At 49.2% G+C, this 22164-nt stretch overlaps 12 protein-coding genes across 12 annotated transcripts; 5 read left to right on the top strand and 7 right to left on the bottom strand.

Moving 5' to 3' along the window:
* Nucleotides 1-2: 2 nt before the first annotated feature.
* Nucleotides 3-1382, top strand: N7466_010037 (aminotransferase class I/II-fold pyridoxal phosphate-dependent enzyme; the record flags this gene model as incomplete). The annotated part of the gene is made up of 3 exons (XM_057169426.1): nucleotides 3-792; nucleotides 855-997; nucleotides 1053-1382. The coding sequence occupies 3 exons, from the start codon at nucleotides 3-5 to the stop codon at nucleotides 1380-1382; spliced, it is 1263 nt and encodes a 420-aa protein (XP_057016817.1).
* A 430-nt stretch (nucleotides 1383-1812) lies between these two features.
* On the top strand, nucleotides 1813-3434 carry N7466_010036 (uncharacterized protein; the record flags this gene model as incomplete). Its single annotated transcript, XM_057169425.1, has 4 exons — nucleotides 1813-1951; nucleotides 2044-2147; nucleotides 2231-3109; nucleotides 3171-3434. 4 exons carry the CDS (start codon nucleotides 1813-1815, stop codon nucleotides 3432-3434), a joined length of 1386 nt encoding a protein of 461 aa, XP_057016816.1.
* Nucleotides 3435-3590: 156 nt separating this feature from the next.
* N7466_010035 (uncharacterized protein) lies at nucleotides 3591-7009 on the bottom strand (the record flags this gene model as incomplete). The annotated part of the gene is made up of 4 exons (XM_057169424.1): nucleotides 3591-4253; nucleotides 4313-6392; nucleotides 6450-6715; nucleotides 6767-7009. 4 exons carry the CDS (start codon nucleotides 7007-7009, stop codon nucleotides 3591-3593), a joined length of 3252 nt encoding a protein of 1083 aa, XP_057016815.1.
* Nucleotides 7010-7319: 310 nt separating this feature from the next.
* On the top strand, nucleotides 7320-7620 carry N7466_010034 (uncharacterized protein; the record flags this gene model as incomplete). Its single annotated transcript, XM_057169423.1, has 2 exons — nucleotides 7320-7345; nucleotides 7461-7620. 2 exons carry the CDS (start codon nucleotides 7320-7322, stop codon nucleotides 7618-7620), a joined length of 186 nt encoding a protein of 61 aa, XP_057016814.1.
* A 419-nt stretch (nucleotides 7621-8039) lies between these two features.
* Nucleotides 8040-8376, top strand: N7466_010033 (uncharacterized protein; the record flags this gene model as incomplete). Its single annotated transcript, XM_057169422.1, has 2 exons — nucleotides 8040-8128; nucleotides 8220-8376. The coding sequence occupies 2 exons, from the start codon at nucleotides 8040-8042 to the stop codon at nucleotides 8374-8376; spliced, it is 246 nt and encodes an 81-aa protein (XP_057016813.1).
* A 747-nt stretch (nucleotides 8377-9123) lies between these two features.
* N7466_010032 (uncharacterized protein) lies at nucleotides 9124-9755 on the bottom strand (the record flags this gene model as incomplete). Its single annotated transcript, XM_057169421.1, has 2 exons — nucleotides 9124-9325; nucleotides 9421-9755. 2 exons carry the CDS (start codon nucleotides 9753-9755, stop codon nucleotides 9124-9126), a joined length of 537 nt encoding a protein of 178 aa, XP_057016812.1.
* A 172-nt stretch (nucleotides 9756-9927) lies between these two features.
* On the bottom strand, nucleotides 9928-10209 carry N7466_010031 (uncharacterized protein; the record flags this gene model as incomplete). Its single annotated transcript, XM_057169420.1, has 2 exons — nucleotides 9928-10113; nucleotides 10150-10209. The coding sequence occupies 2 exons, from the start codon at nucleotides 10207-10209 to the stop codon at nucleotides 9928-9930; spliced, it is 246 nt and encodes an 81-aa protein (XP_057016811.1).
* A 710-nt stretch (nucleotides 10210-10919) lies between these two features.
* Nucleotides 10920-12047, bottom strand: pmeA (putative pectin methylesterase; the record flags this gene model as incomplete). The annotated part of the gene is made up of 2 exons (XM_057169419.1): nucleotides 10920-11529; nucleotides 11602-12047. 2 exons carry the CDS (start codon nucleotides 12045-12047, stop codon nucleotides 10920-10922), a joined length of 1056 nt encoding a protein of 351 aa, XP_057016810.1.
* A 798-nt stretch (nucleotides 12048-12845) lies between these two features.
* N7466_010029 (putative extracellular exo-polygalacturonase) lies at nucleotides 12846-14231 on the top strand (the record flags this gene model as incomplete). The annotated part of the gene is made up of 2 exons (XM_057169418.1): nucleotides 12846-13258; nucleotides 13427-14231. 2 exons carry the CDS (start codon nucleotides 12846-12848, stop codon nucleotides 14229-14231), a joined length of 1218 nt encoding a protein of 405 aa, XP_057016809.1.
* A 505-nt stretch (nucleotides 14232-14736) lies between these two features.
* N7466_010028 (uncharacterized protein) lies at nucleotides 14737-15823 on the bottom strand (the record flags this gene model as incomplete). The annotated part of the gene is made up of 3 exons (XM_057169417.1): nucleotides 14737-15216; nucleotides 15551-15706; nucleotides 15770-15823. The coding sequence occupies 3 exons, from the start codon at nucleotides 15821-15823 to the stop codon at nucleotides 14737-14739; spliced, it is 690 nt and encodes a 229-aa protein (XP_057016808.1).
* Nucleotides 15824-16651: 828 nt separating this feature from the next.
* N7466_010027 (putative 2-methylcitrate dehydratase) lies at nucleotides 16652-18532 on the bottom strand (the record flags this gene model as incomplete). The annotated part of the gene is made up of 4 exons (XM_057169416.1): nucleotides 16652-17083; nucleotides 17159-17343; nucleotides 17402-18179; nucleotides 18281-18532. 4 exons carry the CDS (start codon nucleotides 18530-18532, stop codon nucleotides 16652-16654), a joined length of 1647 nt encoding a protein of 548 aa, XP_057016807.1.
* Nucleotides 18533-19219: 687 nt separating this feature from the next.
* On the bottom strand, nucleotides 19220-21309 carry N7466_010026 (DNA cytosine methyltransferase; the record flags this gene model as incomplete). The annotated part of the gene is made up of 2 exons (XM_057169415.1): nucleotides 19220-19631; nucleotides 19721-21309. 2 exons carry the CDS (start codon nucleotides 21307-21309, stop codon nucleotides 19220-19222), a joined length of 2001 nt encoding a protein of 666 aa, XP_057016806.1.
* Between the last annotated feature and the right edge of the window lie 855 nt (nucleotides 21310-22164).

Here is a 22164-nt window from a genome sequence, read left to right as displayed (position 1 = left end):
CGATGAATTCCCCACGTAATGCAACCGCGCCCAAGGGAAAAACCCTCGTCGACTCATTTAAACACGCGCTAGAACGCAGAGAGGCCAAATCGGCGCGTCGCAGGCTCACCATCCTACCAGGAACCGCAGCCGACTTCTCATCAAATGATTTTCTCTCACTCTCCACGGCCCCAGCCTACCGCAATCGCTTCCTGGCTCACGTGAACAACACGCCTGATGCCTTCCCGTTCGCCAGCGGCGGATCGCGATTGCTGGATGGCAACTCGGCTTATGCCGAGGAACTGGAGCGCTTTGTCGCTGAATTTCACAATGCTCCAACGGCGCTTCTGTTCAATTCGGGCTACGATGCGAATATAGGCGTTTTGTCTAGTATTCCGCAGCCTGGCGATCTGATTATTTATGATGAGCTTATTCACGCTAGTGTGCATGAGGGAATGCGTCTTTCGCGAGCGGGACGGCGCGAATTGTTTTCGCATAGCTGTCCTGTCAGCTTGCGGGAGGTCCTGCGAGCTGAGATTGAACGCGATGAAAAAGTCAAGGATGGCTCAAGGAATGTCTTTGTCGTTATTGAGTCTATCTATAGCATGGATGGAGATGTTGCGCCCATCAAGAAGTTTATCGATGTCGTACAGGAACTTCTCCCGCTTGGCAATGGGTATTTTATTGTTGATGAAGCACATGCTACTGGTGTTTATGGGCCGAACGGCGCCGGTGTGGTGCAGGAACTGGGTGTCCAGGACCAAATGTTTATTCGTGTGCACACTTTCGGCAAGGCTTTGGCTAGTCACGGTGGTATGTTTCTAGCACCAATCTCCGCTGGGAGTACTTTTTTTTTTTACTAATGATGCCTTTAGCCATGGTTCTGTGCGGACCTGAAACAAGAGATTATTTGATAAATTATGCCCGTAGCCTGATTTATACGACCGCCCTCGGATTCCCCTTCCTTGCCTCCATCAGAACAGCTTATGAGCTCCTGGCCTCCGGAGAGACGAAACCGGTAAGGCTGCAATTCTCCCATTTCACAAATTCCATTGACTGACCCTGTTTGATAGTTGCAACATCGAGTCCAGACATTGATTGGGCATCTTCACAAGCGCTTAGCCTCTCTTCAGATCCGCCAATCGGTCATGTTTGAAGTGGATCATTTCCCCACATCGCCCATCTTTTCGCTCCGAACCTCGCAGCCCCGGGATTTAGCTAGCTTTTGTCAGAAGGCTGGGTTTGTTGTCCGTGCTATCATGCCTCCGACTATTCCGGAGGGGAAAGAGCGTGTGCGAGTCTGTCTACATGCTGGCAATACAGAAGATGAGATTGACGGACTTGTACAGACGATTCAGTCATGGCTGGATCTTGCCCTGGCAGAAAGGAAGATTAAGCTATGATTATATTGACGTTTTGTTTTTTTTCGCACGAGTGATGACTTCCTGAAAAGTTGGGTAGAGGTTTATTGTGTATAGTAACTGTTGTCAAGGCGAGGTAATAATCCCAAGGCTTTTCAGTACAGAGCAAGGTAGCAGTGTAGGAGGAATATGCATTTAACACAGCATAATTGATCATAGTGCAGAGTAAAGGGAGGCAAGAAAGACGGGATAATAGCCATCGTTTTTGGAAAATCTGCCAATAGCAACCTTTTAGAGCCTCAGATGGAGTCCGCCCCGATTTAGACCAAGTGGTGAGATAAGGTGCCAAGAACGGTGGGGCGGATTCTAGATCGCCCAAAGCTCGATCCCCTCGACAACTTTGCGAGCTTGCGAAGTTGCGACCGTCAGCTTCTCCGAGTCCTGTGCTGTGACACACGGCCCGAGATAGGAAATGGCAGATACAGCGGAAGTAGAAGTCGACAACCCTGAGCTCCAATCTGTGACGCGTTACCTTATTCGTCAGCCGCGCGCACTGCAGTGGTTCGAACACGGCAAATTGGTTAAGCGGCATGAGGGAGAACGACAGGCAGGTAAGCGGAGATGACCACAACGCGTTGGCCCCAATCAATACAAAAAAAAAGAATGAGAAAAATATTAAAAAATTAACTCATTTCAAATTCAGGTCGATTTGAACTTTTCCTGGATCTGCTTTACGTGGCAATCCTATCAAATTTCGCCGACACTCTCGTCGAGGACATTTCCGGCGCAAAGCTCGCCAAGTACATTGTAAGAAATCCAACCGCAATTGCTGTGGACATCCATACCGCGCCTGATTACATCAACTCAGCACTGACTCGCAAATACCACAGCTAATTCTAGCACCATCATGGCACGTCTGGAGTGATCTCCGCGAAGTAATGAACTCATTCTACAACGACGACCTCCTCCAGCGCGTCCTAATCCTCTGGATCATGGCCCTAATGGTCGTATACGGTAACAACGCACCGCTAGTCGACGACGACATCAGCGCAATGCGCGCCGCCGTCGGCTCATACATGGCCGCCCGCCTCTCACTCGGCTGCATGCACCTCTTCAATTCCATCGCAAGCTACCAGCACCGCCCCCAGCAACGGCTCTGGCTCGGCCTCTCAATCCTCACGCTGGCCGTGTACATCCCACTATATTTCGAATCGGTCTCGCTCCGCGGAAAGGTCGCCGCTGCCGCCGTGGCCGTCGTCCTCGAGGAAGTCGCTTGGGTGTTCACTTACTCGCCTGCTGCGAAACGGATGCTGAAGGTCAAGTACTCGACTGCTGTGGATATTCCGCATGAGGCGGACCGCTTCGCGGCGTTTTATATTATTGCGCTGGGCGAGTTCTTGTACCTTATTATTGTGGGCAATCATGCGGCTGTTGGCCTGAATGAGCGGTTGCTGCGCGCGATCTGGACGTTGGTTATTGCGTTTTGTTTGAATTGGTTGTATGTTCATGCGGATGGGTCGCTGCATTCGGCGCATCCGTTGACGCATAATATTTATACGGCGTTTGCGTTTGCTTTGGTTCATTTACCGCTTATTGCCAGTCTTTTGGCGGGTGGGCATGTTGCTGCTGCTTCGGTTGAGGAGGTGGACTTTGAGGATGCGCAGCGGTGGTTGCTTTGTGGGGGGTTGGGGGTTGGGATGCTTTGTTTGTATGTTTTTGCGTTGCTGCATGGGTCCAGGGATGGGAATGGCGCTTTGTGCGTAAATAAGGTATGTTGGTGGTGGTGCTTTGATTCGAGAATTGACTTGCTGATGTTCAGGTGCGTTCTAGCCGGTTCGCTTGATGATGAGACCAGTTACCGCGATCATTATTATCCTACTGCCTCTTGCACGCCATCTTGGCGCGACGTCTATTCTTTCCATTATTATGGCGCTGTTCGTGTTTTGCACGATTTGGGAGAGCGTTACTTCTCTGAAAGGTGGAGCCCATTTCTGGGAGCCTTGGACGGAGACGGATTATCCAGATGACTGTCGCAGAAATGATGGCCACATTGATGAGGAGTCCAAGCATAACATTGAGACTGCGACTGAGTAGATCGAACGCTCACCTCGCAGCCTATTATCAGTGTTCAAATTAACATGTATGGATGTTGATTTGAATTTGAATTTAATTTGATCTATGTCTATATATCAAACATTACTCGAATCTATCAATGTAATCACCGCGAGGGAAATATGTTCAAGCAGAGATTCAAACCATCGACTGTTCAACCTTGAAATCGCCAGTAGCCTGAGTCTCCGACCGACTCATAGTAGGCTGACGACTAAAGTCCTTCAGTCGACGCCTCTCATCCCTCGGAGGCTCGCCCTCTTTCTCCGCTTTGTGCGCCTGTCGACGGAAATACACTCTTTTGCACCACTTCCACGACTCAATACCCAAGAAGAACAAAACAGTCTCGACAAAAACAATACCCCACTCCCAAGTAATGGAAGTATGCTTAAACACACTATGATTGATGACTGGAATATAGAGAATAGGGAAAGCCAACACAAAGCCTGTCATGATACCGAAGAATAAGAACTTATTACGCCAGATGTCGTGCATCCACTGCGTGAATCGGCGCTTGGAATCGGGCTGCATGCAGAAGAAGCTCCGACGCAGGTCCAGCATTTCCCACGCAAGAAATAGCGCGAACCATGTCATGCAGGTGAATGTCGTGGCACGGGCGCGGAATACCGTGTCGCAGGTGTATGGCTTGCTTGGGTCGTTGTATTGCGTGTTGCAGCCTACTCCCAGGTTCCCGTCGCCCCAGCGGAACATGACGAGCGCGAAGGCAGAGAGGCAAAGAGCCGCCATCCACACGCCATAGACTAGGGTGTCGATGATGATTTCCCAGGTGAAAATTCCTTGTTTCTGTGGTCCGTTCGGTTAGCATTTTGTTATGCAAGGGGCTGTGGGGCTGGGTTACATACGCTTTGCGGTGGCCGATCCATCACATCCGGGGCTGCAATCTCCATTCCCAAGCCCATGTCTGGCAGACCAGAAGTGATCATGATAATCCAAATGATCTCGACCGGAGCGATAGGAAAAACAGACTGGCCGGTATCGTCTTTGAATGCTAGCCCAATGAGCAGCGTCAGTGCAAGCGCAACATTCTCAGCCAGCAGATGCAGAATGAATTTCTGGATATTGTCGAAGATCCGACGGCCTTCTTCGATACCATTGATCATAGAGGCAAAGTTGTCGTCCGTCAGTACAAGCTCCGACGCATCCTTCGCAACGTCCGACCCATTCTGGCCCATTGCAATACCGACATCCGCGCGTTTCAGCGAGGGCGAATCATTCACCCCGTCACCTGTCATCGCCACGTAGCGACCACGACGATGCAAGGCCTCAATCATGCGAACCTTTGTATTGGGTGCACAGCGTGCGATTACCAATGGGAGAGTGGGCAGGTTATCGATCTCGTCTTCGGATAGCTTGTCGAATTCGCTTGCTGTCATAACGATAGCGTCGGCGACGTCCCTCGCGACAGCATCCATGTTCGAGGGGATGATGCCGACCTGCGCTGCGATTGCGCGTGCGGTCCCGGGGTGGTCTCCTGTTACCATGTGAACGGAGATGCCGGCTTTATAGCACTGGCTGATTGCGCCGGCGGTTTCGGGGCGAGGGGGATCGTATAGACCGATTAGGCCGTAGAAGACGAGGTCTTTTTCGATTTCTTCTCGGGGAAGCGTTTGATCGCTGCCTTTGTTGTCGGAGGAATTGATGTGTCTGCGACCGGCTAGAGCGAGGACTCGAAGGCCCTCACTTGCGAGCGCCTCCATGTTTTCGAGGATTTCGTCTCGAATTTCCTCATCCAACGGCACGGGTGGAGAAGAGGTGGTCCACTTGATAGTTGTGCATGCCTCCAGGACTCTCTCGACTGCGCCCTTGGTGAAGATCATTTCGAGTGTGTTGTCCGAGTCTGGGTCGTGTCTAGCGAATATGACGGACATCTTTTTCACACTGGAATCGAAGGGGTACTCTGCCTTTTGGTGCCAGATTGGCTTATCACCTTTGGTCCACTGATCGGAACCCCAGTCAAAGCGGGAGGCGAACACCTGAATAGCAATATCCGTCGGCTCGCCACGGGCCTGCCACTCATCCTGAGCCGATTTGTGCAGATGAGCCAGGTTTGCCATGGCAGCGACATTCAGGAACGATTTCAATTCCTCGTTATCCTTAATCAAGTCCTGCGGGCTCACAGGGCCACTGTCCTTCAAACCATCCTTCAACCTCACTGGCGGCTCATCTGTCAGGCTCACAGCCCCATCCCGTGGATTCAAAGGATCATTCGAAGACCCCACAGAATAAGTGCCCACAGACGGGATCCAAGCTCGCCTAGCCACCATCCGACCCTGCGTCAAAGTGCCAGTCTTATCAGAGCAAATATTAGTCACAGCACCGAGCGCCTCCAGAGAATCCAACTTGCGGACAATAACATGTCTCTGCACCATCTGCCTCGTCCCCACTGCCATGGTAATCGTCAAGACAACAACCAAGCACGCAGGGATCATAGCCAACCCAGTCGCAACCGCATAAATAATGACCTCGCTATCTCCGCGCCAATCATTCGCTGCCGCAACCACAACCGCGAAGATAACCGCAATTCCAAACAGGAGTAGCGCCAGCTTGGACAGTTTGCGCTGCAGCGGAGTCCCGACGTTGATACCGAGGAAACGCCCAATCGCGTCCGTGGTGGTCAACGTCCACGCCTCGATGTACCACCGTTTTTTAGTCTCGCCTTCTGGTCCGCGCTTGACGGGCCGCCGCTTCGAGTCGTTTCCGTGAAGCGCGGCGGCGATTGCGCCGATCTCGGTTTGCATGCCTGTGCCGACCACGACGCCTCTGGCGCGGCCTCGCGTGACGGTCGAAGAGCTGTAGGTGATGTTGAGGCGATCGCCCGGCCCGGTGTCGAGGTCGAATGTTGAGTCGGCTTCTTTTTGGACCGGCAAGGACTCGCCTGTGAGGAGAGCTTCGTCGGTTTCGAAATTGAAGGCTTCGACCAATCTGTAGAGGGTTAGTTATCTCTCACTTTTTATTTTTCGGGTATGTATGTTGCCGTACCTTAGGTCTGCAGGAACGGTGTCGCCGACCTTGAGTTCTACCATGTCGCCCGGGACGATTTCGTTAGCGGGGACTGTTGCTGTCTTGCCGTCGCGGGTCACGACTCCCGTTGGAGAACTCAGGGAGCGGAGGGAGTCCATCGTTTTCTCGGCTGCAAAGTCTTGGTAGACGCCGACAACGATATTGAGGGCGATGACTGCTGCGATAAAGCCGCCTTCGATCCAGGACTGGATGCCGAAGCTGACTGCCATTGCGATGATGAGAATCTATTATGTGGTGAGCGGATGGTCTTTTCAGGTCGAGATTCTAATACTTACCAGCATCATGGCGTTCGCGATTTGGCGAATGATAATCTTGGCGAAGGAGACTCCTTCGCCTCCTTCCAACATATTCTCACCATATTTCTCCAGGCGGTTCTTCGCCTCGACTGTGGTTAAACCATCTTCGGAGTTTGTCCCCAACTCATTGATCACATCTTCAAAGGTGAGGTGATGTGGTGGATTGGAGAGGTAAGGGTGTGAAATATTGTTTTCGGAGTTCTGGACCTTTTCCGTGGACATAGTGTGGAGCTTCCAGTACTGTAGTAGACTGGTTGTTTGTGTGGTAAACCTACTTGAGTAGGTACTATCGTATACTTCTAGAAGAACTCCCGATTCAAGGAGGTGTCATATAGAAAGTATCTTCAACAGAGTGGGAGTCCATACACAGGATCAGTAAGATTCCTGAGATGATAAAGAGTCTAAATATCTAGACTCTAGAGTGGCTTTTCTGACTTTTGTTCTTTAAGTACAATATAGTCTTGATCTTTCTACTTTTTCCCCTCATCCAGGGAATCCCCATCCTTTAAATAGATTTCCCCACGGAGACGCGATGGCGAATTCCGCCGCAGTCAACACGTACGGGCCATCCGTCCCGAATCTCAGATATCGTCTATCGTCTGGGTACCAGAATCTGGGGAGAATGCCAATTCCACCACCCAATAAAAACCATCAACCAAACTTCGGTCTCTAGCGGACCATCTTGGCACTGTCTTCGCGACTCCTGCCGAGGCAAAATGACGCACACGACTGGTCTCGGCGCTGGCTCGGCCGTGAGCCGCCACCGCGTCGTGATTGGTGGAGCGGAATACCAAGAGCGGGATTCTGGGCTTCGCGAGGACCTCCGCGCTTGATACATCCAACGGAGATAATGTGTCTTTCTTGGCTGTTCTTGGTCTATCCTTGGCATCCTGCTTTGTGCGAGGTCTGAGTGTCCACTGCTGAGTTCAAATCTGCTCTCCTTTCCCGTCGTGATCCTGGTTCTGATTTTCTGGTGTCCCTGTCTCCCCCATTCTGAACTGCTTTACTCGTCCACGGTGGCGAACTTCGTCGGATTGTGGATTTGGATTTTTTTGGTCGGATAATGGTGATTGATTGACGATCTTGGGGTTGTGCTTTGTTTAGCAGTGATCCGATCCGATCTCGTCGTTAATCTGGGGTCAGACTGGTCTCACTTGTCTAGTTGTTCGGTTATCACATACATTTACCCCCTCTGCTTGTATTCTCACTTCTTTATCCTGACGTCAGGGTCCGAGACCCTCCCTTCCACATTATGCCCGAAGATACTCTTCCGCGGGGCGAGGTGATCGGAATCATTATTGGGGCACTGGCCCTGTTTTCCCTGATTAGCCTCTTTCCTATGTGAGTTGTTTGACAGGTTTGATCTTGGCCATCCTCATCATCTGCCTACAAGATCTCACTGTGTGACTAATACTGTTCCCCTGGTTCTTAGAGCTCTCATGTGGCAACACCGGCGCCGTGATGCTTCCCGCCGTGCTAGTCAAACTGCCATTCTCACTTCATCAATGCAGGAGGTTTCTGTGGACCGATGGCTCAATGAGCAAAATGATCCCAGCGATATTGCACATTACGACCAAGACATGTGGTAAGTCCATTTTCCTATTTTTTTCCCTCTCGTTTTCATTTCGTTTCCTGGTCCCGTGTCTTGGCCACGAGGGGTAGGGTGGTACATTGTGGGGAACGCCCAGACTAGGCACAACATTCCTCTGTCCGATAGGGCTATTTATATGCCTTTTCTTTGATGATTCCTCCTGGGCAAATGTCACTCGAGTATCTACTTGCCCTTGGCTGAGCAGAATTTCAATGACCAAGAAACTTCCCGGGCCAAGTGTTCGTGTCTTGGTCTCGGCCCTTTATCACTGAAATATTTCTCTTTTTGCCAATATTATCTGTGCCTTGAGCTAATATCCATCCAGTCCCATCTGCCTCTCATCTCTCTCATCATCTGCCTATTTATCTTCACCTGAGCCTGCGCATCTATCACGAAATTCACGCCATCACTCCCCAGTCAAGCTAAACGAGAAATCCACAGCCGGCCCAGAGAATGAAAAGCCCATAATTGTTCTGAAACAATGCCACCATGCTTTCCATTCAACATGTCTTACCTCTTGGTTCGAATACCGGCACTACAAGTGCCCAGTTTGTCAGGCTTCATACTCACCTGCTGAAACGGTTTAACATCTTATCACTGTGATACTTACGATCCTCTCACCTCTAACGAATCCTGTATATTTTGCTTATACCTTGAAATGTATTCATATCAAATCTTCTATCGCTTTCTGCATTATGCACATGTATCCACCCAGTAACACCCTCACTTATCGCCTATGTATCTGTCAACTCTCGCCACCGGAGTCCCGCCGTCCCTTATATCTGCAGCTATCGCACAGAGGCTTAAAGGTGATGATACAGGCACAGATAAGATACGCAGCCGGCTCAGCCTGTCCCCAAATCCCATGATGAGATCCGATCCATGTAAAATCATTGCTCTGGTTAACGAAGAATGACTTGAACCGCACAATCGACACAATCAACCCACTAGGTGCACACATTATAAGCATTAGCTACAGACTCAAGTTAATTCGTAACATTGAATAAAGTCTACATGTGCATATAGGGGAAAAATGGCTTACAAACTGCTCAGCGCGAAAGTGATGGTCAATTGAAACTTCGTCCGCAGAATCGTCTGAAGTGACCAAACAGCCGGCATCGGAAAAATCAAAATGGCCACATCCGAAATAATATTAGGCAAACTTCCCCAGGTGTATATCGCCACGATATCCATGCAATTGGCTCCGGGGATAGTAGGATCCCAGTTTGCGGCGAACGGTCGACACATGAAGAACAAGACGACGGTACAAATGACAATATCCGCCACCAGTATGGCGATGAATATGTCACATGCAATGCGCAGTGTATGCGTCGCAAAGATACGCCGGTAGAGCAACAGGATTGATATCTTGGGCATATTGGCGTTCGGAATATAGAGGAAAGCTTCTGCGGTGCGATATTTGCTCGCGGAGATTATAAGGCTCGGATTGATTTGCTCTAGATATAAGGTGTGGTACCCCATGCCGGAATTCTTGATTGCGCCTGCAAGTAATCAATTGGAAGTTAATCGGAATATACATCTCAGTGTTTTAGATATCAATCTCAGGATGGAGCTGGAGTTTCTTAGTAGAGTTGGGAACAGGCTTATAGCTACCGATTATGACGCCTGCCCATGCAAGCTGGCCTAGCATGGCCAGGCCGATTACTGTGTCATCCAGTCCGAAGGAGATCTTGCTTCGATACCGCACGTAAAAACGGAGTGTAACACATAATAGCTGGAGGGGGATCAGTACTGATGTCACAATTAGTACCTTTCTTCCTGAGTATTTTTCTAGGCTGCCATCTTTGATATTGGCCGCGGTGGGATCCATTAGGTGCGATGTTTCTCGATGCTTCATCCATGCTGGGATATGCCGGGCTGGCAAGACTTTATCTGCATCAATTTATTTGCCGATGTATCCGTGAGCCGAGGTGGTTTTACAATGTTTGCCTTTCAACGGGCACTGGGAATAATGGTAATGATAATCGATGTCGGAGGGTAAGTGGGAATTTTCGTGGGGGTCAGTGAGAGTTCAAGATGATGTTTTGGGCACGAAGGTTTTGCATGATTTCAAATTGCATAGAAACCGAGATCCTCGGCTCTAGATCAATGATTGTATTCGAGTGGGTGGTTGTGATTGTCCATTCAAGCTCCTGAATTGCTGATTCTGATATTACTATGTTTCACGGAGAAAATGCATCAATTGCTTGGCGTATTGGGTGCTTTGAAGTTTGAAGCAATTTTAGAGCTCTCTGCGAGATCTGAATTGCTCAATGAACAAGGTTTCCGGTGGTTGTTTCAGCTGCCAATTAGATTACAGAAATTGAGCAGCAATCATCATGCTCTGAAGCAGATTCGGCGGCGGCGCTTTCTACATAATTTCCTTGGATTTACATTCGGAAAAACTCGCGAACCAATCAATCAATACAATCCGCTTTAGATGCCAAATCCTTTAAACGTATACTAATCAGTAAAGCCTTGAACAGTCAGAAAGAAGTTCGAAATCATCTCTTTTTCTCCTAGCATAGCCTGAACTAATTCCTAATAACTTTCATCGATCCAATCATTATAATCGCTCCCAAGAACCGTAGCGTGCGTCACAGCCGCAGAAATGGACGACTCATACAAGCGGTCAGTAGTACTCGATCCCGCCCCAGTATTATCAAACTCATAATAAAGCGGCGTCGCATCAGCAGCCATAGTCGTCCAACCAGCAGCATTAATCAAATCGCCAAGAGCCGAGTTCTGATAAATGACACGCGCAAGAACGCGCCACGGCCGGCCGAGATACACTTCACCATCGAGATCCACTCCAGAGGCAGCCTTGATAGTGGACGAATCAATAACGTACCACGAGGTATCGGTGGATTCTTCCCGCGAGTTGGCGGTGATGGCGCCCGAGCCGTTGGAAACTATGTCGCATTCGCCAAACCATGCGGAAGCGTCGCCGAAAATATAGTCCACGGCACCTGGGATGTAAGTCAGAATATAGAAATGGTATGGAATAGGGTTGCGTCGAGAGGAGAGAGGGAGCAGACCTTCAATCAGGCAGTTCGAGTAATACTGTGTCCCGGATTTGGCATAAAGGGTGTCTTGGTATCCGGTGAATTGGCATGCGTAAAAGCCGAGCTTGTCTGCATTTGCGACCAGACTGAAAGGTATCAGCGTCGATGATCTGCGAGACTTTTCCTTTGGACTTTTGGGTCCTTGATATATTACTTACGCAACAGCCTGTGCACCCTTGCCGTACCCGTTCACAATGTTGAGGTTGTAGAGTTTGACATTTGCCGAAACGATATTAACTGTTGCGCTAAGATCTAAAGATCCAGCTTCTTCTGAGGAGATAGTATGCGTGATCGTGACAGTGTTGTCTTTGTAAAGGCCCGAATCGGTAGTTTCGCCGTAGATGATAAGAGATCCTGCGTAGTCGATTTTGATCTGTTCGCTGTAGGTGCCACTATACACAAAGATGCATGCCGATGAAGTTGATGAACCCAGTGCTGTGAGTGCTGCACTTATGGTCGAGTATGTCCCACTTGAACCAACGGAAATACATCCTGAAGGTGGTGTAGTTCTGCTTACGGTGTTTGCGCGTTTAATTTTCGCGGGAGCACCGAGCACAGTCGAGCCCAAGCACAGGGCTGAGATGAAAAGAGCGAGAAGATTCATTTTGAGAATCGACATGTAAGTAATGGGTTGGATTCAATTTTCCCTTGTTTGGAAAATGGAATGTGACGCAATGAAGACCTATTTAACATATTCAGAGCAGTGCACCGTTAGTTCCTCCACGAACTTGGTCTGAGTGCACTGAGCTTAATGGAGAATTGTCCGTTTCTTTTCAGTGAGAACTGCCATCTCTCTCCCCTGCATATCATGATTCCATGAATAGGGATTTTTGTGAAACCGCCATGGCGATTCTAAAGTTTCTGCGATTCTTCAACCCCGCTAATTCCAAGATTGCTTCCATACATCGGGATTGCCGAAGGGCAGGAATCCACATTGCCCGGCAGATCACAACGAACCCCAAAGCCACTTTTGTCACCGACCAATGAACGGGGGCCTACAACAGTAATGGAAGCACGATTAGCCGAAACAGTGCGCATGTGAAGAATCCATTGGAAATGCTATTGGTTTCAAGCATGTGGGGCCGCTGGCCCTGCATACATTACGCTGCACTTGATTCGAAACTGGGAAAAAACAGGGGAAATGTCTGATAGATGTTCCTCGAATGGAGATGCAAAGCTTTTTTGATTCCTGTGCCGATCCGGACAATCCTCCGTGTGTCTTGGAATAGGTTGACAATAAGCTTCACGTCCAAAACAATACTCCGTTTCATTGTTCAGATTTACAAAAATTGGCATAAATAATTCAAAAGTGCCACAAATTTGATCAAGGAACACCTTAGGTACCTTGCAAGGCCGAACTTTTAACAGAAGTCCGATTATTGAAGAAGAGCCGCTGCCCATCATGTACTTCTCCAAGCTATCAGCCCTTACCCTCCTCCCATTTCTCTCCATAACCACCGCCCTCTCTCTGCGCTCTCCAACACGCACAATCGAAGCTCGCTCATCAACTTGCACCCCAGTAGCAGGAGGAAGTTCTTCAACAGATGATGTGCCCGCCATCACATCAGCGCTAGCAACATGTGGCGATGGTGGTACGATCGTCATCCCCGCAGGAAAAACATACTACATCAACAGCGTGCTCGACTTCTCATCATGCAGTGGCTGCGACTTTCAAATCGAGGGCACGCTGAAGTTCGCTTCGGATACCTCCTATTGGGAAGGTCGGACCGCAATGATGTACGTGAAGGGCGTCACTGGGATGACTTTGCAGTCCCTTACTGGGGATGGACTGATTGATGGAAACGGACAAGATGCGTATGGAATCCCCCTCCTCTCCTTTCCTCTCCTCTCTTGTATTTCAGGAATTCTCTTCCATGTTCCAAAGTCCCGTACCGAAATCATGAGTATATAATATACCGATCGCCATGAACGCCAAATACATATCCAAACAGTCGTTAACATTTGAACCCCCCATCCAAACAGATACGACCTCTTCGCCTCAAACAGCAGCTACGCACGCCCAACCCTCCTCTACATAACATCCAGCACAAACATAAAAGTAACCGGCCTAACACAAAAGAACCCGCCAAACGTCTTCAACTCCGTAACAGGCACAAGCAGCGAAATCCACTTCTCGAACCTCAAAATGACCGCCGCATCCAAAAGCACCAACCCCGCCAAAAACACCGACGGCTTCGACATCGGCTCCTGCACAACCGTAAGCATCACCTCCGTCTCCGTCTCCAACGACGACGACTGCGTAGCCTTCAAGTCCGGCGCAAACTACGTTACCGTCTCAGACATTACTTGCACGGGCAGTCACGGGCTGAGTGTGGGGTCGTTGGGCTCAAATGGGGCTGCGTCCGTGAAGAATGTGTATGTTTCGGGCGCGACGATGATCAATTCGACTAAGGCGGCGGGCATCAAGACTTATCCGTCTGGTGGGGAGCATGGGGTTGCGACGGTGAGTAATGTGACGTGGAGTGGGGTTGTGGTTGAGGGGTGTGATTATGCGATTCAGATTCAGAGTTGTTATGGGGAGGATGCGAGTTATTGTGAGGAGTATCCTGGGGATGCGGTCTTGAGCGATGTGGTCTTTGAAGGGTTTAGTGGGAAGACTAGTGGGACGTATGGGGCTGTTACGGGGAATATGGATTGTGGTGCTGATGGGAGTTGTGGGGTCAAGGTTAGTGGGTATACGGTTGTGGCGCCGGATGGGGATAGTGAGGTGCTTTGTGCGAATACGGAGGATTTGGGGGTTACGTGTACGTCTGGGGCTTCGGGGTGAAGGGATTTTTTTCTGTTTGGAATTTTGTATGTTGTGTTGGCGATTCGGGAGGAGGTACGGGGGCCGATAACCGTCACCCTACTGCCATAACCCAATTTCAATTTCTAACTTGACCGACCTGTTTCCCGCCGGTACATGTATTGTATCTACAAGTGTCATCGCCGCGCGTGCGCGCGGCGATCATGTAAATTTTCAATAGTGGAGGCATATGCACACTAATATTTATCATGTTTATACCAATCAATATATATATTTTCAACTTTCGGTGTTGAAATGTTCAATATATATCCTTCAGTAATATTAAACAGTGTTAATGCAAAAGTAAAGATTCAATCGCAATTAATTGTATTTTGTAGAGATTTAATATCATTTTAACATTTTTTTGTTCTTCTTTTCACCCAAGTTGAGGCCTTTTTACTCAACTTAGTCCCGCGATTCAAATCCGTCATGATCAAAACCCTGGTGCACGCTTCTTCTTCCCTTTTGCAGTCTTATGACGTTGTTCCTATGATGCCTCTGGATCAGCTTGGTTCTCTAATACTTCCAAGAATTCCAGGAGGTCCTGATCAGTAGGACTATCAAGGTCCGGGTTGGTGTTGCTCTTACAAAGTTCCTCGTCCATAGGGTCAGCTTCTTCTCCGGTCTTTCGCTTCTTGGTGCGGGTTCTTGGCTTAGCGACTGCCCTGGGAGGTGCTGCTGGTGCTGTCTCTTCAATTAGGCTGTCATCGGTTTCTTGAAGCATCTCGGATAATCGAGGCACATCAGTTGATCGAGGCTCATCGGTTGATCGAGTCGGAGTTTCAGGGGTGGTCACATCCAGGAGTGAGGGCATTGGAATAGGGCCTGCCGCTCCTGTTCCTTCGAATGGTCTGTAGTTCCGCGGTGTCGAGCTGGTCTTTGGGCGCGCAACCTTGCCTCTTGGAGTTCGGGGAGGTTCATTGCCAGCAGCAGCAGCAGGGGCAGTAGGAGCACCGATTGGGAGGATCTAGAAATCTTCCATCATAAGAAGCAGCTCTTTCTTCCCTCCCAGGGCCAATGTTCCAAGCAATTCACCATAGATCTGGTATCTATTACATGCAGGAACATCTTAAGGGATTTGATCTAAATACGGGTCCTTCTGTCAACCATCTCAGAAGAAAAAGAATGTCTTCAAGGTCGGTTTCGGAGCGCCTATGACCATCGGAGCGCGTGCAGAGACGGGATTCACGCCAGGGCCGAAGTTTCGTCAAAAACAAGGCCTTTAGGGTGGAGCACAGGAACTGTTGAGTTAAAAAATATCAGTTTGGGCTCAAGAACATTGTATCATAGCTAGGACGTACGAGCAAGTTGCCATACCTGTCATTAAAGGGCGACATATCAACCAAGACATCGGTGCCATTGTGGCGGAATATTAAGTGATCGTCAGTAGAGCGTCGGAAATTTGGCCGCTTGACCACAAAGTCACGACATTCCTTCGATACTACCACATCGACATCCTGGTTTCTTGTCAGTTACCTGGGTAATGATTATCAGGAAAGAATGACGAAACGCTGGCTCACTTCCGTAACCCGCTCTCCGCCTAGAACACTGGCAGCGTACCCACCAACGAACATGTGGTTGATATCGAGTCGCCGCAAAATCCGTGTTAGAGCCGTAGCCGCCGCATCCAGGTGTTCGAACTTCCTCGCTCTTGCTTTCGAGGTATTCTCGGTGGCACCGTTCCTTGCTTTGGTATTTTGACCTTTAGTTTGAGGTATCTTGAGAGAGAAAGATGGAGGGTGATGAAGGAAAGAGAGAGAGAGAGAGATGGAGTGAGTGAAAGAGGGGGATAAAATAGATAATTCTTAGGTAGCTCTCGAACCGAAAAGAACATAGTAGATAGAGTAGAGGGAAGGAAGAAGTGAAAAGAACAGAATGGATTGAGTAGAAGGAAGGCAGAAGGGAAAAGACCAAGTGAGCAAACGCTGGAAAGCTGTACGCGCATACGAGATCCTCTTATCCTGGTCAACATTGAATAATTTGATCTTTTCACTTTTAGAATAGACTTGAGAAGGGACTTGAGAATGGATTAATTATAGAGTTCAAGGATTCAATGTATAATTTAGTTCAACATTGAAGGATTGAAATAGAAGGGAAGTACAGGGATTCAACATACAATGGAGTTTAAGGATTCCGTATATAATGCAGCGCTGTATATAATGGATCTCAAAAACAAATATGAATTTGGAATTATTCGTAATTTACTTTCTGCCAGTCGGAAAGTTGAAATTGGGTTATGGGCCTATGGCAGTAGGGTGGCGGGTATCGGCCGCCGTAGGGAGGAGGGATATGTAAATTTGGAATGCAATTCACGGTCTATTGTCGAGTTTTGCGGTGTATAAAAGGGAGAGAAAATATGTTCATCATACAGTGAGGGCAATCGTCAAGTCATTTCCTCCGAATTAAGAGGAGGCAATCACCTTGTCCGTCACATACAGGTCGACATACTTGTCAACCTCGTAGCTCTCAAGCTCCTTAGTGTTCCAGCCCACCTGCAGCAGCTCGTCGATGCGAGCCTGATCAAAGTGTGCCTGCAGGTGACGCTTGTACTTGGCCAAAATCTCGGGCTTGGCCTCCTCGCGACGCAGACGGTGGCCTAGGGGAGCCTCAACGACAACCTCCTCCAGAACGGTGCCATCTTTCAGAGTGACGGTCAGAGCGTTGGGGATGGTGCGCTTCTCGGGGTTGTGGTAGTCCTTGGTGAACTGCTCATCCTCGACGCAACGGATGCGCTGGCGGAGATCCTCGAGCAGAGGGGAGGTGGCGGCTTCGGAGCCGTCAGCGTAGTCACTGGCAGTGAGGCGGTTGAATACAAGCATGGTGGCAACCATGTACTGCGATACTATGTTAGATTTTTTTTTTTTTTCTGAAAAAGAATTCGTGGTCGGAAAGTGGAGCGTTTTACTCACCTGAACACAGTGGTCACGGTCGGCAAAGTTGTCCATGGCCTTGAACTGCTTATCAATGATGCGAATGCAGGCCTCGTGGGTACGGTTAGTGATCTCCTTGATGTCCTTGGCACTCTTGCCCATCTCCGCAAGCTTCTTGTTAATTTTCTGGGCAGCCTCAATGGCAGTCTGGGAGTGGAACTCGGCTAATAAAGCTGTTAGTAAATAGAATAAGATATTCAGTCAGGTAAAAGAAGAGCTTACCAGGGTAGGAGACCTTGAAGAGAACGTTCTCCATGACGTAGCTACCATAGGCACGCTGGTAGTCGAATTTCTTGCCCTTGAACAAAACATCATAGAAGCCCCAGGTAGGAGCAGACAGGACAGTATGGAGACCACCCTCACCCTTCTGCACCTTGAGAACCAAGTTCACGGCACGCTGGCAAGCATCACCAGCAGCCCAAGACTTGCGCGACATGGTGTTGGGAGAGTGACGGTAGGTGCGGAGAGACTGTCCATCAACCCAAGCCTGTGTAATGGCATCGGCAGTCTGCTTCTCATTGAGACCCATCATCTTGGAGACGACAGCAGTAGTGGCGACCTTGACCAGGACGACGTGATCCAGTCCAACCTTGTTGAAGGAGTTTTCAAGGGCCAGAACACCCTGGATCTCGTGGGCCTTGATCATGGCCTCCAAAACATCACGGATGGTCAAAATCTTGCCATTTCCAAGATTGCCGCCCGCGCGGTTGGTGCGAGAGATCCAATCGGCCACAGCCAGGATACCACCCAGGTTATCAGAGGGGTGACCCCATTCAGCGGCGAGCCAGCAGTCATTGTAATCGAGCCAACGGATCATGGAACCGATGTTGAAGGCGCCATTGATAGGGTCCAATTGGTATGGGGTTCCGGGAACGCGGGTACCGTTGGGGACCACAGTGCCCTCTACAGTGGGGCCAAGGAGCTTGGTGCACTCTTTGAATTTCAGGGCCTCCAGACCACAACCTAGAGTGTCTAAGAAAACAAGACGGGCGGTATCGAACTGATAAATTTTGCCAAGAATCAAATAATCAGTCTCAAATTCGATTCAATGCCAGTACTTCCTTATTTGTATTGAGGGAAAGCGGAAACAAACAAACTTACCGCCAGTTCGGAGTCCACATTGTACTCATGGATATACTTGGCCATATCCTGAATCTCAGGATCATAGGACTTGTCGGTCGATGCGACCGGTGCAGCAGATTGACGAGCGGCCATGGTAGAAAATTTAGGGGCAGTAGTGCGAACAGCTCGAGGAATAGAGAAGGATGAAAAGGTGGAGGGGATTCTAGAGATGGGGATGCGGGCCAAAGTGCGGGGAGCCGTGTGGGTCAACCGTCTCACGGGAAGGGACATGTTGAGAAAGAGCAATTGGAGGAAAAGGACCAAAAAGAATGATCCAATGTGAAGAGGTGGTAAGGGAGAAGCTCTGGGGAGGAGAGATTAAAAGAGATCTTGGGGAAAGAATGTGGAGAGTGAAGAGTGAAGAGGTTGGGGGGAAACTTGAAAGGGTCGCAAGCTTTCATGTTGCCGAGGCCAGTCGGTTAGTGTCGGTAAGAATCCGGTCATTTCATTTATTACGCAGAGAACCCCTTGCTAGGGCTCAGTTACCAGTTGACTCTTGCATGATCGCAACATATACATAATTATGTCCTGCCATTATACATCTACGCTCTTTCAGAACATACAAGCTCCGACAATCGGAAAAAAAAGCACACTTAAATTCACGTGTGGTAGATGGCCCTAACAAATATCGTAACATCGTGGTAAAGCGGGGGTAAGAGAAAACGTATTTTAAGATCAATACACGCAGCTGGGGATTAATATGGTGAACCTTTGAAGTTAGAACGAACACTATCTCACAACTAGGAACAGAAGCGTAATTCGCATGTTCTCCCCCGTTGACGTGATCTAACCTTGCCGGCTTGTAAGTATATTGTCACGGTGGTTTTTCAAGAGTCAACGTTCCTTCCTCGGGCCGTCACACATCACATGCACTCGATTTCAAACATCCGATTTCTTTGGGGAGCGTCCGAGCTTTTCTCACATCTGTGCATCTGTTCGCTGCAATGATTTGTGGATCTCTCGGAAAATGGCTTCGGCAAGCCGAGGAGGGACAGCGTTGCCAATTTGTCTGCGGATGCTACGACCACACAGCTGGAACTCTAGGGGAAATGTCTGCAGGCATGCCACCTCACGAGGCGTGTAGGCTCGTTTTCCCGAGGGGTGATAGTTGGCCTCACCGCCGCTGCACGTGATGGTTTTTGCGGGTTGGTGAGGGCTGAATGCTTCGCGAAAACTATTCTTGCTTCGCTCTAGGAGAGCGGAGACGTTATGATCATTAGATCCTGAAGGTATGCCACTGATCGCACCGTGAATTGTTTCAAATGGCTCAAGTCCTGTCCCGAAAGGACCATGAGTGGGCGATGCTATGTTTGGAAGAGTCTCTCCGGGACTTTTATATCATTTCATTTCCGTCAGTGAAGTTCAAAAGCCAAAAAAAAGGAAGGAATTCAATATGCAATTGAAGGAATTCAATCTTACCCCGAAGCAATAATGATCAACCGACGACGGATCTGCGGCACTCCATAATTGATGCAGTCCACTACAGTCCAGCGAACAGAATATCCCATCTCGATAAAGTCCATAATCAACCGATTGAAGATGGCAGGATGTCGACCACGCAATCCAAATGTCTCTTCCATGGTGATCACTCGTGGGCGAGCTTTCTCGATTAAATTGAGCGAGGTGAAAATGCATGCTGAATTTCTCTCATCTCGCGTCTGATTGTGGACAGTGTGCGCCGGCGAAAATGGCTGACAGGGAGGCGATGTATGAATGATATCTACTCGCAGCTCCGACGGATCTTGCGTTAAGAATTGGTCTATCGATGAATTCTCCACCAGGGACTGCGGAAAGTTCTGTCGATAAGTCTGGCAGGCATTGGTATCCATATCGACAGCCCAGGTCAAGGCTAACCCGGCTTTCTGGGCGCCACAGGAGGTGCCTCCTGCACCGCAGTACGCATCGCCAAAGGTGTATGTGCGACGGGGATCGGAATCACAGACATTCCAGCTTCGAGCAACGGGATTTGCCAGATCAATCACCAAGGGTCCAGATCTACCTGCGAGTACAGCTGAGCCAAATGGAATAGTTTGGTTGAAACCACGCCACTCGTCGCGGAGCTCTTTGGCAGTACGCCGATACTTACTTTGGACTGTTGCCTCGTCAAATGTCAGGTATTCGACGGCAAATTCCTGGTCCTCTAAGCCTGCTCGTATCCGACTGTTGTGATGGGGCAATATCGGGCGAAACTTGAGCGTGAACTTCAATCGACATGCTAGGTCATCTCCACGCTGGCCTTCGCTGGGCCAAATGACTTCAGGGTCCTTATCACGTCGAAGGTTGCTGAAGCGGATCCGACGAAAGCACTTGATTTGGTCGAAAGCGCACAAATCCGTGTTGTGGTACAGCCAGATAGCTTCGCCCTCTATCTTGGGGAAATAGTCACCTATGCCTCCACTGGTTGACAATACTAGGTGACGGCCATGGAAGAAGTATTCACCTCCGCGTTGCTCCACATGCTCAATGTAGAGGAAGGTCCCATCGTGAAGTTCCACCGATGATCCTGGTCCATAGACGACACCATTTACGACGGCCGGGGAAGATGAGATGCTCTCATGAACTTGCGGTCCTAGAGTCAATCGTGAGGTTTGCTGCCTGATCTCCGACACCTGTGCCGTGTCAGCAAATGCAGCTACCATCCGTGTATTAGCTTGAACCTCATCGGTGAGATCGATGATCAGCGGTCCAATTGCCGTGAGATCGATTGGTTTCTCTTGAGAACTCCCTGGTGTGGTTTCATCCATCGGGCATGACGACTGGGAGGACTGAGGGGACTGAGGGGACTTCGAGGACCGCGAGGAGCTGACGGTCAAGAACCCAGAGGGTGACCACATGGCAGAGCCAGCCTCTCGTTGCTCTTGCTTTATGACGGCAAGCTCAGAGCTGATTCCGTTATTCGGTCTTGGAATGGCCATGGGAAGTGAGACGCGGGGTAAAGCATGCTCTGCTGTCGACGATGTACTGCTCCAACCTTCGTATGGATCAAGATCTATCACCCGACTCTCCATTTTGTCAGCACAACTCAAAAGACGAAGGAGATAGAGTGGTGTTGATTTTGTAACAGGATTATGATGAATCAAGTGGGGAGATCGAGGGGAGCGACAAAAAAGTTTGGAAGCCAGAGCAGTATTGGGAAAGACGAAGCTTTTGGAAAAGAAAAACAACTTGAAGACCAGACCAGACCAGTCGATACGTCACTTGGCTAGCGTGCTTTGCCTACTGTGATGGTCTGAATACCAGAGATCTTTCAAGGCCTTTCTTATTATTCCGCATGCTATCTGCATATCCAACAAAACAAAGATTCTTGTGAGCCAATACAGCAACAAAGTCTGATACCCTGATGAATATACACTGGCAATTTTGTCATCTTCGCTATTACCGTGCAAATATGCACAAATGAACCTACTATGATCATCAGTGACCATCAAAGATGAAAGCATGTCCCAACGGGCAAGTATAAGATTGGCTTTTATACTACTCCCGTACACATACTGTCTCCACTTGAGGGCCGGTTTAGGGTGATGAGTCAGCACCGGGCCGGCGTCGGCGGAAAAAAAAATTATGTGGAGACTTTGAACTCCTTTGGCGGGACGACGGCACTCGCGAGAATTTCTCTTCTTCTTTCCCCTCCTCTTCTTGTTCCTGGGGGTCATTGTTGACCATTGCGCCCAAACTACCACATCCTGGTTCTGGTGAGTTGTGTTCCGTTTGTTATATTCATTTGCACTCTATCTTCCCCTTTCTCTATGATGAACCTGGATATTTTTATAGATGTTAGACTTCCTAGCTTTTTTTGCGGAGACACATCCATACTGATTTGAGAAAAAAAAAATAACCCCGCGATGCATTTTCATCCCACAAAC

The sequence above is a fragment of the Penicillium verhagenii genome, assembly GCF_028828195.1.
Source record: "Penicillium verhagenii strain IBT 33310 chromosome Unknown utg000010l_segment0_segment0, whole genome shotgun sequence".
Classification (NCBI taxonomy): Eukaryota; Fungi; Ascomycota; class Eurotiomycetes; order Eurotiales; family Aspergillaceae; genus Penicillium; species Penicillium verhagenii.
This window is presented reverse-complemented; position numbering and strand designations above follow the sequence as displayed.